The sequence below is a fragment of the Calidris pugnax genome, unplaced genomic scaffold (assembly GCF_001431845.1).
Source record: "Calidris pugnax isolate Ruff unplaced genomic scaffold, ASM143184v1 scaffold32, whole genome shotgun sequence".
Lineage (NCBI taxonomy): Eukaryota > Metazoa > Chordata > Aves > Charadriiformes > Scolopacidae > Calidris > Calidris pugnax.
Genome location: NW_015090783.1, coordinates 3,294,625 through 3,310,112, shown reverse-complemented (window position 1 = coordinate 3,310,112; position 15,488 = coordinate 3,294,625). Strand labels below are relative to the sequence as shown.

The 15,488-nt window shown below is 39.9% G+C and overlaps 1 protein-coding gene across 1 annotated transcript in view; it reads right to left on the bottom strand.

Annotated features, from left to right (window-relative positions):
* Positions 1-15,488, bottom strand: part of TMEM132B (transmembrane protein 132B) — a 213,272-nt gene that overhangs the window by 77,371 nt on the left and 120,413 nt on the right. Inside the window, exon 4 of the mRNA XM_014961024.1 lies at positions 3,046-3,232. Within this exon, the coding sequence (XP_014816510.1) occupies positions 3,046-3,232 (187 nt within the window). The remainder of the gene's footprint in view (positions 1-3,045; positions 3,233-15,488) is intronic.

Below are 15,488 nucleotides of genomic sequence, written 5' to 3'. Positions count from 1 at the left end.
CAGTATTCCAAGATTATATTTCACTCCTCTTCCAAAAAAATATGGAAACCACCCCAAGAAACTCACAGTATTTTTACAGGTATCATACAGAAGGAAGAACAGTTGGTTTTGCTACACTAAGAATTTCTACTTTTCTCACTAAGTGTTTCTACTTTTCTCACAAGCTAACAAGTTTCCAGTTACTTCCTAATGTCCCTATCAAGGCTTAAAAATATCTGTTCCCTTTCAGTCACAGCATATAGACATTGCAGTTTATCATAATGTTCTTTTACCAAGTTATGTGGGATAAGCTCGTCTGCAGGCGCAGAGCACAGCCCATCGGTGCTGCCCTGGCCAGGATTTCACCTGCAGACTCTCCTGGCCCCTGCTTCCTTCTACGCATCTCGAACCAGCGCTTATTAATGCACTGCTGGTTTGATACTAAAGGACTAGCCAGAAATAATCTGCAATATCAATTCATTACAGCAAGATTGTCTGCTAATAAGGAGCTATTTTTTGCTACATAATGCACAAAAAATCAGCTGTATTTTCACTTAGAAAAACCCAGGAGCAATAAAACCAAAAAAAATGCCTTTCAAGCTCGCTACCAAATGTAAATGTTAAGAACATGAGATTTAATGTTAAGGGCTTCATAAACTCACTAAAGCAAGAAATCAGCTCTTTTCATCAAGCTATTATTCAAATGTTACCATGCAGTCTACCATATCTTTATCTAAAAAAAAAAAAAAGTAAGCTAGTAATGAAAAAAATATCCCAACCACTATCTCCAGTGTCAACACAATGCAATGACAGAATAAATTATCTGCAGGCTCTTTCGATTTTCTCCTGTTCAAGAAAGTAGCTTGGAAAACAAAGATAAACTCACAACCAACTGCAGCAAGAAAACAGCACTATTCCAAACCACGTGGAAGAGGATGTCGTTATATTAAAAGAACCAAAGGGGCCTACAGAAAGAGGTCCACACATTAAAGTTCATTTTTGTGTTGCAGGATTCCACAGCTAATTTCTTCTCCAGTAAGCTCTTATTGAATCCACCTTAGGCTTCTTACTGGAAAGAAATTTTTCCTTTTCATAAGACTGAGCTGCACTTTTTCATGCAAACGCTGGTGTCATTACCCCCAAACTACTATGAGGTTTTGGTAATCCCATCAAAACATTCACTCTTGCAAATCAAAGATTAAATGTTTAGCTCAAATCTTAAACTCTCCAAGGAACTCTGTGTTTTCATCTATAAACATTCACTGGTTACAATGAAAAACTGGATACACTGAAAAGGAACAGCAACCAATGCTCAGAGCAATGGCAAAGACGCAGAAATACACTGACGAGGTGATGCACAGAGCAGTTATTTTTTGCTCCAGAGCAGGCAATGCAGTGCCAGAACCTGCACCAATTAGTGACTGTTAAATGAAGCAGCACTGCAAACTGGCAAACATAAGGGAAAGAAATGCAAATACAAGCTGTTGTTCCTGCCATTGCTGTCATCAATTCTCCTATCAGCCTTGGGCCAAGCCAGCCAAGAATGCTCACATGCAACAGCAAAGTAATAGCCCATGAGACCCCCATTTAAGGACTAAGGTCATAAATTCACAAAAGACGCTTTTTGCTTCACTCCATGGTTAGTTTACAATGACAAAGCATGAGAGATTAGATTAGCTCCACTGGAAATTCAGGTTCAGCCAAGGACATTTAGAGACAGCTGAAGTGCTCATCATCTGCCATAACCACAAAGAGACGGAGTGAAACCCAGGCAAAACCCTGGCAAAGCCAGCAGGAAAACTCTGATCCAACATTCAGTATGGGCTTTCGGGTTGCATTTACTTTTCTTTTCCATCTGTGGTGCTCTGCATGGCACAAACTCCACGCCATCCATTTGAAACCAGCCATGCTATGTGCAAGACTGTTCATGAACCATCATATCTGATTCACCACTACTACTTGATAATATTCCATCCACACAATAGAGTTTTGTTTCATCTCCTACATGCTTCAAAAAAAACCACTATTGACTTTTCTGCATATAATTTCTCCTCTATCACTGGGCTGCCAGTAGTGTAGCCTTTGGCAGTAGGAACTGGAAATAAAAATAAACTAGGGTCTTATTTACCTTTACAAGCACCTTTCCTTGCCTCTGTTCTAGTATGAGAAACTAGTGGTCATGCAGAGGAAAATGCCAGTATTTGTTAGTTATAAGGTGTAATAGAAAGAAAATCAGCACAGATTGGCTTGGAAAGGAAGGGCAAATGTTCATGAGAAGTAACAAAAATTACCAGTGTTTCTGAGGGAACTGGTGTAATATCCAGGCTCTCTGGCTGTTTCTCTAAGTTTTAGACGAAAATATCCGTACTGAAATTGCTGGTCATGTGTAAGCTCTAGTACTAAAATGTCCATCAGGCCAAAACATAGACCTCCTAGAAAAGGCGCATTTGATTTTAGAAGGCAATATCTGCATTTTTTAAATAAACCATTAGCTTCAAGCTTTCTGCACACATATACCTTAAGCCCTGCCTGGCAAATATGGCCAACACCTACATATTTAGAAAGCATTTTGTCCTTTCCCTGTAACTCAAAATGGACCTTTTATTAAATTGACACTTTGCAGCTCACTAGACTGTGTGGCTCTTTGGGGAAAAGCAAAGCAGAAAACAGTCCAGTTGTTTGGTTTAGCAATGAAGTTACCCACACATGCATGCTAATTTATTTCATTGAAAATGTCCCAACTAATTGTAACATTTACCCTTAAAGCACATGCATGGCAGTCGCTTTAATACACCAGAAGACAATGGCTCCAAAGGAGCTATTACCATGTACCAGGCCAATAATCCACAAACGGTAAAGGATTTTCACAAAAGACTCAAATGGTTTCCAAGGAGCCATTATGGCCTATCAGGTAAATAAAATATTATTGAAATGTATTTTTTGCATTTAAATCACTTGCAGCAGGTGCATAGGAAGTAGCATATAATAAAATGGCTCACATTCCCTTGAATACTAACGAGAATCAACGGAAACATTTAGCAATAAGAAGCAGCAGGAAGTTCTTACCATCGCAAGAGGAACAATCCCCACAAACATGGTTCGGCTGACAAAGATCTCGGAGACCACCAGTTCGCTCAGAGAGTCATCTCGAGGGTATTCCACCTGCCACGTAATTTGCTGGGCCCCTGCCAGGCTGCTCGTGTTGTCAACCTCAAAGTCCATCTGCAGGATCTCGTAGGAGGACATGTTTGCTCTGGAAGAAAAAACAACACAAAGTTGCCCACAACAGCAATTAATAACAAAATATATTTTGATTTCTCTTTTCTGTTCACCAGAAGATTTACCATGAAATTCAACATGCAGACTTGAAGACACCAACAGAAACCTAAATCAAACTACACGTTGGGAAATAGCTAGACTTTATAGACAGGGTTACACTATATCTTTTAGTTACTTGAAATGGAAGCATTTTTCCCATTAAATTCAGGCATTCATTCTCCATAATCACAATGAACTTACAGAATAAGCCCTAAACCCAGGGAACTGCATTGCACAGATGTTGCTAAATTATTTAATATAGCATTATTATAATTTCGTTGCTGCAAATACTGATGCTCCAGAAGAACAGCAGAGCACTTGGCCATTCCTCATGCTGTATCAGAAATGAGCTCTTGTATAGGGGTAAGGGGGGACGGGGGGGAAGTCTTTCAAACCCAAACTTGTCTTTATTACAGTGAACAAATGGATTTGTAGAAATTATACAGGACAAAAAATGGGAGGTAGATTATCCTTATTTTCAATTCATGAACACATTCTTCTCGTCAGTGGTGCAGACTTGTAATTATATGGCAATCATCATATATTTCTCATCTGGAAATAAAAATTTAAAGGTAAAGAACTGGATGTAAATGCATAGCATTCAGAACTGTATGTAAAAATTACTTCTGCTTCTTTTGTTAACACCACGTAGCACGCCTCTCTGGTCCAACACTATGTATATATCAATAATTAATCCCCAGGTTAGAAAGACAGATCTTATCTTCATGTTACAGAGAAGAAAACAGACACCAAGATTTAAGCAACAGCACTTGGCGTAACCGCAGCAGGGACCTATTTAGAAAACAGACCTTTGCTCATCCAGTGGTTTTCTTCCACAAAAATTAAAGTACTTTAGAAAGTGGCATATACGTTCCCGCCCCAGTTTCCCAGACAGACACCTGCAGTGCAAAGACCTGATGCAGTTTGCAAAACAGGGAGGCAGGATGGAAAGGCATGGGTACATGCTCATAAAACAGGTTAGAACCTGAATTTGCAGCACATTGGGCTATTCTGTAACAACTTGAATGTGCTCTTAACTGTGAGCATAAGATGGCTTGTTCCCGATCTGGGGATGTGTCCTGTGCCTGCAGGCACCCCTCAGTAATCACCCACGCTCTCTCCTGTCCCATGGTACATTATTTCTGTGCCCTTACCCTAAAGAGTGACTGCAAGAGCTGTGCTCACACAAAGTTTTAACCTGCTGCTACAAAGAACAGAGACTGAAAACATCCTTTTCCTCTTCCCAACTGCACAGAGGCAGAATCTGTTTTTGCCATATGTTTTTGAAGGCACATTGTAAAGGAACAAAATTCTGAACAGGAATTATTGATTTTTGTGTTTTCTTTCTGACAACAAACACCACAAACATATGCTTCAATGCCTGGAGGATAAATATTTTCCATGCTGACAAAAGATAATATCCACCTCCAGGCAAAACTAAAAGCTATTAAAGGCATCTTTTGGGCGGGCAACCAGATAATCAGCAAAAAACTTTTAAGATAAGTATTATTACACAATACTAGGGATATAATTAAAACATTTCTGTTAAAACCATAACCACTGTGGGCACCACGACGGAGTACTCAACTTCATCATTTTCTGCGTATCACTTCTGGCAGTTTGTTTTATCTAAATTCCATAAAAATAATTTTCTCACAACAGAGAAATAAAATTCAGAGATGAGCTTTACACTAACTATGGGTCTAGATTGTGGGCCTGTCAAGGTATGTTTAGATCTGCAATTTAGGTTCAATCTGTTCAAGTCAATAGTTGCCATTCACAAAAACAGCCACGAGTGGTTTCAAATTTGGAACAAAACACAAAGCGTTTTGCTTTAGATTCACCAGTTAAATAGTATGTCAGGTTAGTCTGCATTGATAAATCCATCCCACATGTTCCACTGACACGCACTTCTCTGACTCGGTCCATCATGCCTTCAATTATTCCTTTCCTGTTTCCCTTTTCACACATCCAAAAAGTAACCATAATAGTGATTTTATATTTTTAAGACAGTCTGGGACTCGGATCTCCCCAAGAGAAGCATGTGTGTGCCTTGCCTATATAGCAAGCTGAAGCAATTACCAGGGAGTAAAATGACTCTTATGCCTGTAAATATGCAAAGACCTTCACTGCATCCTTAGCACGGCTGTGTAGCTATAACAGATATAAGTTTCATTTAAAGGCGGACATGGTTATACACTGCTGGATTAGAAATGAGTCTGTATGCATCTAGTAAAGAGTAGCAACTCGCACACATAAACCTTCCTCAGATCAAACTAATATTAACATATAGAACTAAAGCAAAGCCGACTTCTCGGGTCTCCCAGGACCCAGGACTTCCTAGGTCTTAGTTCCAAAGAGAATCCTTATCATTAGCTGGTGAAGCAACATGGCTTGTCAAATCTTTTCTGCTTTGTCTCAGAAGCAAATCACGTAGCATATCAATATTGATTAAAGGAGGATTCACTTCTTTTCACTCGGACTTTTGCTGAAAGAGATGGACTTATTGTATCTAACTCTCTTTCACTTACAGAGTTTCTCCACTGAGTGTATAGCTTTAGCAAACCAGTATTCAACTTTCTGGAATCCTTTATTCACCAGCAGGTTTCCAGTTCCCTTCAGAACAGCCGGTCAATGAATTTTCTCTAAACTTACGGTTTCCCTTTTTCCTCTTTAGGACAAAGCTTCACCCTTCAAGCAATGCCAAGCGTTACAGTATCTGGGACACAGAGTACCCCACAGACTAATCCACCCTCTTTGTTCTAAGTCTCTTCCCAGGTTACAACTATAATGAATCCATGATAAAACCTGAAAAGTGAATTTCTTTCTTGCTCAGACTAGTGCTTTCCTACTGGCCGCTGCATCTCTTATGCTACAGGGGCTTCTTTCCTAGCAGGAAGATTGGTACTATATTCATAATACCTGCAATTTATTAACCATCTTCTCTAATACCGTGTGGGAGACCACTGCCTTTTTCCACTGAAATTGATGGAGGTTGCTAAAGTAAAACCAGAGATACATTAAACCATAATCAAGACCTTAAAGGTTAGCATTTACTTATGTCAACTCCATTAGCTGATAAATCCACATTGCAACACCTGTATATAAATTTCTCTCCTGGCTACGCAGCATTACACTATAACCCTTTTTAAAAGAAGTCACTCCACCTTGCCAAGCCAAATCTTCAGCTTTTAGTTTGATTTGTAGCTGGTGGCCAATATGTTGGTCTTTGTAGTCACTGCCCGATCTGCAACAGCCTGGTGAAGACAAAACGCTACCAGTGGGAAAATCCACTAGCAGAGAAGATAACGACTGTAACTCATGCTGTTATCAGCCATTAAATCCTGCTAAACCAAACTTTATCCTATAAAGATTTTTCAGCTTTTTCTTGAGACTTATTCCATTTTTCTCTTAAATAAGTTTGCACAATTGGGAAGAGTCTGATGGAATCCAAGGACTATAAATCACTTCCCCTTTCCACATCTTTCTTCTCTTTTCAGTTAAATATTTCTATTGTCCAGTGAAGTCTTTTCCCGGTTTACAAGGATTTTGCCAAACCCTAGTTTAGATGAGCAATAAAAAATAAAAAGTCAAAATTACTTTTATAAAAAAAGATTATTTCCTGCAAGCACAAGGAAAAGACCTTATAATTTTAGGCAGCTGGCATGCTTGCTAATAAGTCCATTTCTATGGAAATGAGTTCATAACTATTAATTTTGCCTGCTCCTGATCTATTCTTGATGAGCCTTTCAAATTTAGAAAAGCGCTTCATGATTCTCTCAATTTGGTAATTACTAACTCCCTTTGATGAATCCAGCCCAGTGTTTCAGACATGAGACATTCATTACACATTTTTCTTTCTGGTGAGAAGAGAAAAAGAAACCACGGGCTTGGATTTATTTCCTCTCACAAACTCCAGTAAGTAGGCCCTCTTCTTCAACTTGTAATTTATATTCCTGTTTGTGTAATTTCACAATGCTGCCTCGGCTAGGTGCTAGAAGAACCCCCAAAACCTTGAGATTTCTGCAGAATTTCCTGTTGTCTAGCCTCATATATATCTAACGTATTCACACCAGGTCCCCAACAGCCCAGCAAGCTTTGTAATATAGACAGTCTTTATTCTGTACCCAGCAGTTAGCAGGCATGGTTGTGATCCCAGCCTGGAATAGAACAGAATTTTAGCCCAGAATGGACGGAATGGTAAATCTGTGCCAAATAAAGCCCACTCTAGCTCCAGTCGACTCCAGAATAAGAAGAGTTAATCAGGACAGGAAAATGTTGCCGAGTCCCAAAACTATCCTGCAAGGGACACGTCCAGGCGCGTGGCTGCAGAGCCCAGCTGCCCTGCCCGACTTGCCAACTTGAACTTGAAGCATTTCCTCTGGATGTAAGTTAAGCCATAAAGGAGTGAGCGCTCCACCCAGAGGCAGAGCCTCTCCTCAGTTAAAAACACTCGTCCGATGGAACAAATCACAGACTGCACAAGCCTCTAGAAAATTTAGGCCTGGCTTTCAAGTGCTCCTAAGCACCTGAGAGAACTGTTGCATTGCTGCATTCAGATGTTTTGGAAAGATTCACACTGGTTTTGGAGGGCTATTTATCATGTTACCTTGTTACATATATTCTGATTGATTTTCTTCCTTTCTTCCTGAATCTGCTAGTGTATGCAAACAGCAGGAAAAATATATATATATTAAAACTGAATCTAAAAGAAAATGCCAATATCAGATTTTTTTCCTCCACATTTATTACCTTATTAAGCATTTATATGGAACTACATAGGCTGTTTTTTTCCACAAAATAATAGATTACTGTGCAGGTCCACCATAGCGGTGTTAGGGGTTTTAATATGTACTACAAAATCACCTGGCACTGAAATAATACTGAATTCAATTTATTCCTAATTTTTGTCTAAGACAAACATGGAATTACTGAATTAAGTACTGGAATGATACACAGTGATTGATGTTATAATGGCAGTGACAGTCTAAATAGTTAGTAGTTACCTTAAATAAACAAATGTCTATTATCAGCTATTAAGAAAGATTTATGTTGCTAACCAAACTGAAGAGCCTGCCCTATGTATTTTTAGAGAGAATGAAATATGCAGAATGCCACAGTGGAGGATGACAGCGGAGGGCCCTTTGCAGTGCATTCAGCTGGGTGTGCCACTGGCGCACAGAGGGTTTGCTGGCTCACACTGCCAGTTCATCAACAATTTAGTTGATAAAAGTCAGACCCTTCCATTAGTGCAGTTGGCTATTACAGGAAATCATGAGTTTCATTCATTCATAAAATAATGTTTTCAGTAAATGGCAATCTGCTTATGAGGCCCATAGCAGTGTAAACAAAAGTCCAAAAAAAATGGAGCAGTCACTAGGTAGTTGAAAATAATAAAATTTCTGGTACAGTGTTGCTTGAGAATCTTTTCAAGGTTAATAATGGTCAATTCTTTCTCTCTCTGACAAATTGTCACCAAATTCAATGAGAAAAGGATTACATAAGCAAGGTACATTAGTTTATAAAATATTTCAGTAATACAGGTCTCACTCCTTTGATCTCAAGAGGATTAATTTCATAAGTACAGTTTACTGAAGAGCAAACACTTACAAGAGGAGGCTTTTAAATGACTGATTGGAAATGTTCAAGACCCTAATTTCCTGCTGAAGTCAAATGAAGCAGCAGACGGCCAGGACCTCTTGGGGAAAAGATCCAGATTAAAGGCCCTGACCTTCTCCCCCCAAGGAAATTAAGATCCCAGCAGCCCAAGATGAAGGAAATGAGAGCAAATACCTACTAACGGAGCAGCATCCAGCTTCTGAATTATGAAGGTTTGCGTACTGTCAGCCATTATACTTTGCTGAGTGCCAATTTCCTGAATGCGGGCATTAACATGAACTGGCAGCAGCTAACACCTTTAAAGCCACCATATTTTCTAGCACCTACAACATCGTTAAGCACAGATCCTACTTGAAAACAACTTCCTAGGTTGACAGCTACACCTTGTGTTAAATATCAAGTTTGACTTGATAATGGATGTAAAAACCTTTTTTCCCAACATATATCATAGAATCATAGAATCATCTGGGTCGGAAGGGACCTTCAAGGTCATCTAGTCCAACCCCCCTGCAGTCAGCAGGGACACCCCCAACTAGACCAGGCCGCCCAGGGCCTCGTCGAGCCTCACCCTGAATATCTCCAGGGATGGGGCCTCAACCACCTCCCTTAGCAACCCATTCCAGTGCTCCACAACCCTCATAGTAAAGAACTTATTCCTAATGTCTAATCTAAATCTGCTTTTCTCCAGTTTAAAGCCATTACCCCTTGTTCTGTCATTGACAGCCTTTGTAAACAGGCTCTCCCCAGCCTTCTTGTAGGCCCTCTTCAGGTACTGGAAGGCCGCTACTACATCTCCCTGGAGCCTCCTCTTCTCCAGGCTGAACAACCCCAGTTCCCTCAGCCTGTCCTCGTAGCAGAGGATTTTCATGAGGCTGGAAGGACACAAAGTTTGGAAGCAGCCTACTCACCCTGTTCTCCCAGGGTAGTTTGCTGAGAAAGGGCCTCATCTTGAAGAGCGGTGGAGATGGGCCTGGCTGGAGCCCTGCACACAGAAGTGTGGGTACTGCTGTCAAGTGTTGCTGAGTGGATGAACGTCCCTAGAAGCCAGGGCAAACCACCTGAGTATTTCCACAGGCTTTTGCATCAATCTGAAAACATTCAGATGACACAGTGCCACTGCCCCTTAATGCGTAGCCCCCCAAAAGGTTTTTATTCTGCTGAGGGAAACCAGACGTTTGGGGGTGCAAGGAAGGCACAAACACTTCAAGAAAGCCCTGCTCGCTCTTCTTCCGTGGAACAGCACACAAGTGCAAGGCAGAAGTCCCAAATGTTAAACAAAAACAGGATGGATTGCAGGTTGCAAGTAAATCTGAAGGGATGGAAAAAGTTTGCTTGGTTTCCTATTATGACGCATTTCAGAATGACAATTTACAATTTGCTCTGTTCTCTACCAGAGAACTTGTTCTGTTGACCAGTTTACTTTATACCAACTACAGGCTTTTTTGCCTGATTTTGTTTTTCTTTCACTGCTGTAAAAATTCATGTTCTTTATAGATGCATGGGCAATGTAAATGGCTACAAAAGATAAAACCAAGCTGCTAAATCTGTTAAGAATGTAGGCATTGACACAGCACTCTTTAATAATCCAGTAAAAGCCATAAAAACAAGAAGAAAATATTTTTGTTCAAAACACACCACCAAAACCTGATATTATTCACATTATTTTGCTTAGCCAACATTTTCCCACAACTGAAAACAATAAATCTAGATAATGAGCAAACCTTTTAAGCTCTTCAGCTTCTTCCACTGCCAATTCACAACTGTGCTGCTCACTAACAACTTGCAATAACTTCCACTTTATTTGATTTTATCAACATCATCATGACAACCCTAGAGACAACTGAGACAATTGCTTCAATTATTTTTATTTGCTTCCACCCTTGTGACAGTGTACAGAAATTCTTCTGGTAAAAGAGTCCTTAGATACTATTTTAGTTACCGTTTAACAAAACTACTTTCAGGACCAAATTCAGTACGGGTGTAATTGGTGCTCTCGGTAACATGGATTGCTGGGCACTGGGACTCTATTTGTTCCTTTGTCATGACTCTTCCCTTTTGAAAGAGCATAGCATCTTTTGGGGGGTTTAAAAAAGCATTTTGATTGCACTGGGATATTTTCCTGACTACTATTTAGAACCTCTTTATTGCTGTGCTGTGTATTTCTTAAAATAAAGTTTCTCTGCCAGGAGAAAGCATCTTGCTGGGGAATGTAACAAACAAATCCAGCACGAAATTGGGCCAGGGTTTAGCTGATGTTGGATGTAAATATAGAGGGAGCTATTGTTGTTTATAAAATAAGAATGATTTTATGATGAAAGATTTATGCTGAATTCTAAACAGTTAATAAATATCAACAGCCCAAATGGTGCTTATAATTTCTCTTTAACTATTCAGAAATTCTTACATATTTACATGCCATAATCACATGGTATATTTTCAACATTGCTGTGCAAGCAGCTGAAATATATTATAAAGCAGAGATGGATTTTTAAAGAACCAATGATTGAATATCCAAGATAATAAATTCAGTGATATAAGAACTTCTTTGTAATGCAGGAACTCACATACAAAGGCCCTCCCTCCACAGATTCTCAAAAGACCTTTAAAAGAACAAGAATACAATCCTGGGAGGTGCTTTTTACCATGGCCTGTGCTGCAGCTGAATGACCCCAGGCATGGGTATTTTCAGCCCAGGTGCACCTAAAATCAGTGCAGCAAGCATTTCACTTGACCTCAAGGAAAACAGAGTGGGTGGTCAGGTGCATCCAGAGACTCGATGGTGGAGACAGGGAATATACCCTAGAAGTTACCTGCTGAAAATCCTTGGTGACACACTGCAATGCAAGGGCACGGACACAATGTCTCCACATAACAGCCAAATAAATTAGTTTCCTACAGGTAATTAAACAGAAGAAAAAGGCCACTCTTCAAATTCAGCTCCCACTACCCCTATTCTAGGTGACTGACTACTAGCTCAGTGTAGCTGAAGACACTTCATTCAGAGTCTTGCTCTTCCCCAGCCCCAGAAAATGGAAGATGTGCAACAGTTTAATTTACCTGTACATTCTTCCAAATTTATTGTGGGTCTCAGGAAGAGTGACTCTAAATTAAAGTGCCTGAACTCATACAATTATGTAAGGCTCTTGAATTTTATATTTACAAATACGTACCCAGCTTCCTTATCTTCCTAGGTAAGTGCTTGTGTAAGAGACCTGGATGCACCCTAACAGCTCAAACCACATTTCCAACAACATGTTTCCTTGGCATTTTAAACACCTTATGATTTTTATATGCCCAACATTAGCATTAAGTGTGCAGACTCTTTTGTATACACCAATTGCATCAGAAAAGAAAATCATGACTAGACCTAGTAGAAAGCTACTAGCAATCCAGTTGCGGGTTTGATTTCAGAATTACAATTGAGGCTGACAGCTGGATCTCCTCGGGGAGAAAAATCAACCAGAGGGGATCTAAAGTTGCAAATTCCCAACGTGCTGAATTTATGAATGAAAGGGGAGACAAGCTGCAGACTGTGACATGAATATACCGAATGTGCTGGAGGATACATGAAAACGGGGACAAATGGCGCTCTCCTCTTGAGGATTTAAAAGGCCTAATTCAACACCTTCTGAACTTAATCCTTTGCTTAGTGGGCAGACAGTGTAATTGAGTAAATAACAGAATGCCAAGCAGCTAGCAAGGACAATGGGAAATTATTAAATGGTTGGTTTTGGTTTTGTCTTTCTCAAGCTTGCTAAGAGTGCACAGAACTGATAAGTCTCCTGTAGAAGCTACTGTCTTACCACCTGCATGAAATAATTAAAGAACAAATCAAAATAGGAATATGGGCAAGAATTATTTTATTCCTCCTACATTCTCTTCAGATTTAAACACAATTAAGCATCTAATGAATTAGACCTAGCTTTCTTTGAATCTAATGTACTCCTAGATGGAGAGATAATGTGCAGGGTGTCCTGTGGCTAATTCACACTTCTGCTAAGAAATAAATGGCCATGACAACATCCTCAAAGAAGTTAAGGCAGGGATCAGTGTAGCCCATTAACATTAACACAAATGGGACCTCCTCCCTCCCCACTTCCCCGAGAGACACATGGTGAGCATAAAATTGTTTTATTTTATAGGCTGATAATTATGTTTTAGAAGAGAGTAAAGCTTTTCCTCTCACTGTTGATACCCACTGAACAGCCAGTAAAAACATGAAAGTGAAACTGGCATATTAACATCAGTTTCCCATGTTTTAATTAATAAACAAGATTAATTTGTCCAGCTGAGCAAACACAAGGTGGATCAGGGTCTGCATTCGGTGAACGAACAGAAAGAGCCATCTGCAGTAATTCTATGTACCTCCACCCTTTGCTAGTTGAGATCGGCTTAAAGTCCTGATCTTCACAACAAACCCAAAAGCGAGAGAAACAAGCAGTTATAATGTAAGCCGCTGCATTAGAAGCCTATTTTATTCCTAAAATTAATCCAAATTTCTCTAGAAGTGAAAGGATAACGCCAAATAACAAGAAGCAGAGGGGTGGATTTAAAATCTAGCTTTTTAAAAATCATTCCACAATTACTTTCTACTGGCACGAAAGTAAGGTCAAGACAACAGTCAGCACTTAATGTCTCTAGGTCACCTTTGCAAAGGGTAATCACTACTTTGTCACACTTGCAAGACAATGATTTCCCAGCACGTGATGAATTCAAATGTAGTGACAGCTAATGGGGGGCTGCTGGGATACTGCTCAAAGCTAAGGTCATACCATGAATAAACGAGTTCAGGCACAAGTGTGTAATAAGTGAGGTTAATTCATTTAGGCTCTGAAAAGGAGTAATTTGAAAGGGAAAGGGGAGAAGTGGTGTTCCATCCCGCCTTCCCCACTCCCCTGTTTATATGACAAAATATCCCCCCAGGACCTCATTTCAATGAATTTCCTCAGCAATGAAGGCTTTAACAGCCTGGGGCTGGAGTGGGGCTGAGCATCCCAGCTGAGCTGCTCACCAGTGAGGCAGGCCAGGCACCTGGCCCACTGGGAACAGCCACTGCACCGAGGACCTCCCCCATTTTCTCAGGGAGGCTGAGCAATACATGACCCGAACAGAAGAGTAACAAAAATTCTAGTGCAGGGGATATGATGTCACATTGACGCCCTTATTACCCACTGTAACAGTCACACAATTTGGGGATTGGTTTGCTTTTTCATTTTCCTTGCTACAATTAAAAATGTTACCGAAGCCAAAATACCAGCTGGTATGAAGAATAAAGAGTCAGATAAAAGGATTTCTAGAGAAACAAGGCAGGATCCTGCAAGCACTACAAATCACACTGAGCTACATAAAATATCCCTGACATTAAGCGTTAATGTAAAGCAGAATTTACAAAATCATCCTCCTCCTATTCATCTCTTTTCTCGATCTTTTCAGGATTTCATAATCCCTTCCCTCCTCCTGTCCCCCTCCCAGCTCCCTTCCTCCCTCTACAAGAATATGCTCAGCCCTGGAAAATTTTTTAGCTGAAATCCTTAGATTTTGTCGAGTCCTGCCATTCTTTGAGACAGCTGTATTTACACCCATTGCTGGAAGCAATTAGCTTTCATGCTTTTTCAATATCCCCTTTCAAAAACTTTGAGATCCCTCATTGCTATTGATTTAGATGTGGAGAAGTACAGGGGGAAAAAAAAAAAAAAAAAAAAAAGAGTTCATCCATATGCTGAGCTCCTTTAATTTAAATGCAGCAACTTCAGCTCCTCACCACCAAATGCATGCCTCCACGGCCACGTTCCCAGCCCATCAGTGAAAATGCTCAAAGTCCTTGAAAACCATCACCACAACACTCAAAGCCAGCAGCTTCCACTGCTGGGTCCAGGAAGGGTTCCAGGAGCCACCAGCCATCTCTCATTTAGCTCGACACGCTGCATTTCAGCATCTCTGTTGAGTTTAACAACACTTTCAAGTGTGTCCTTTATTTTTTTCTAAGAGAAAATCTGTCACTGCTGGACTACTTAAAAGAAAAAAAAAAAAAAATGGAAAGAAAAACATGGTATAAGACAGTAGCTAAATGTATACTGATTGCAGTAATTGCATCCATTCCTCTGTTGGAAAGTCTTGTATTGTATTTCTAATATGCGCTGATAAGTGCATTCACAACATGATTAACTGCCTCCAGACAAGAATGGCTATTATGTTTAACAGACTGATTAGCAAGTGACAGAGCTGCAAACTGTACTCCTAGTAAATTGGCTGCTTTTAAATTACAGCAGCTTTTTTATGGTTCCATTTTTAAAATGCAATGGTTTGTTACACATATGCAACGTAATTCCTATCTGACAATAAGTAATAGAGGATACTGAGCTTTTAACTTTTAATCTTCAGATCTCAATTAAAGCATTGCTCATTTTCTTTTTAATTACAGTGAAATCTGCACCATACATGGCCCTCATTAGGCGACATCCCATCTTCAATGTCAAAAACTACCCTTAAAAAAAAACCACAGGGACAGTGATTCTAGTCCACCTCTTAGAAGTTCTGCCTTATTTAAGCCAACATTTCTGCTGCTTCTGTAA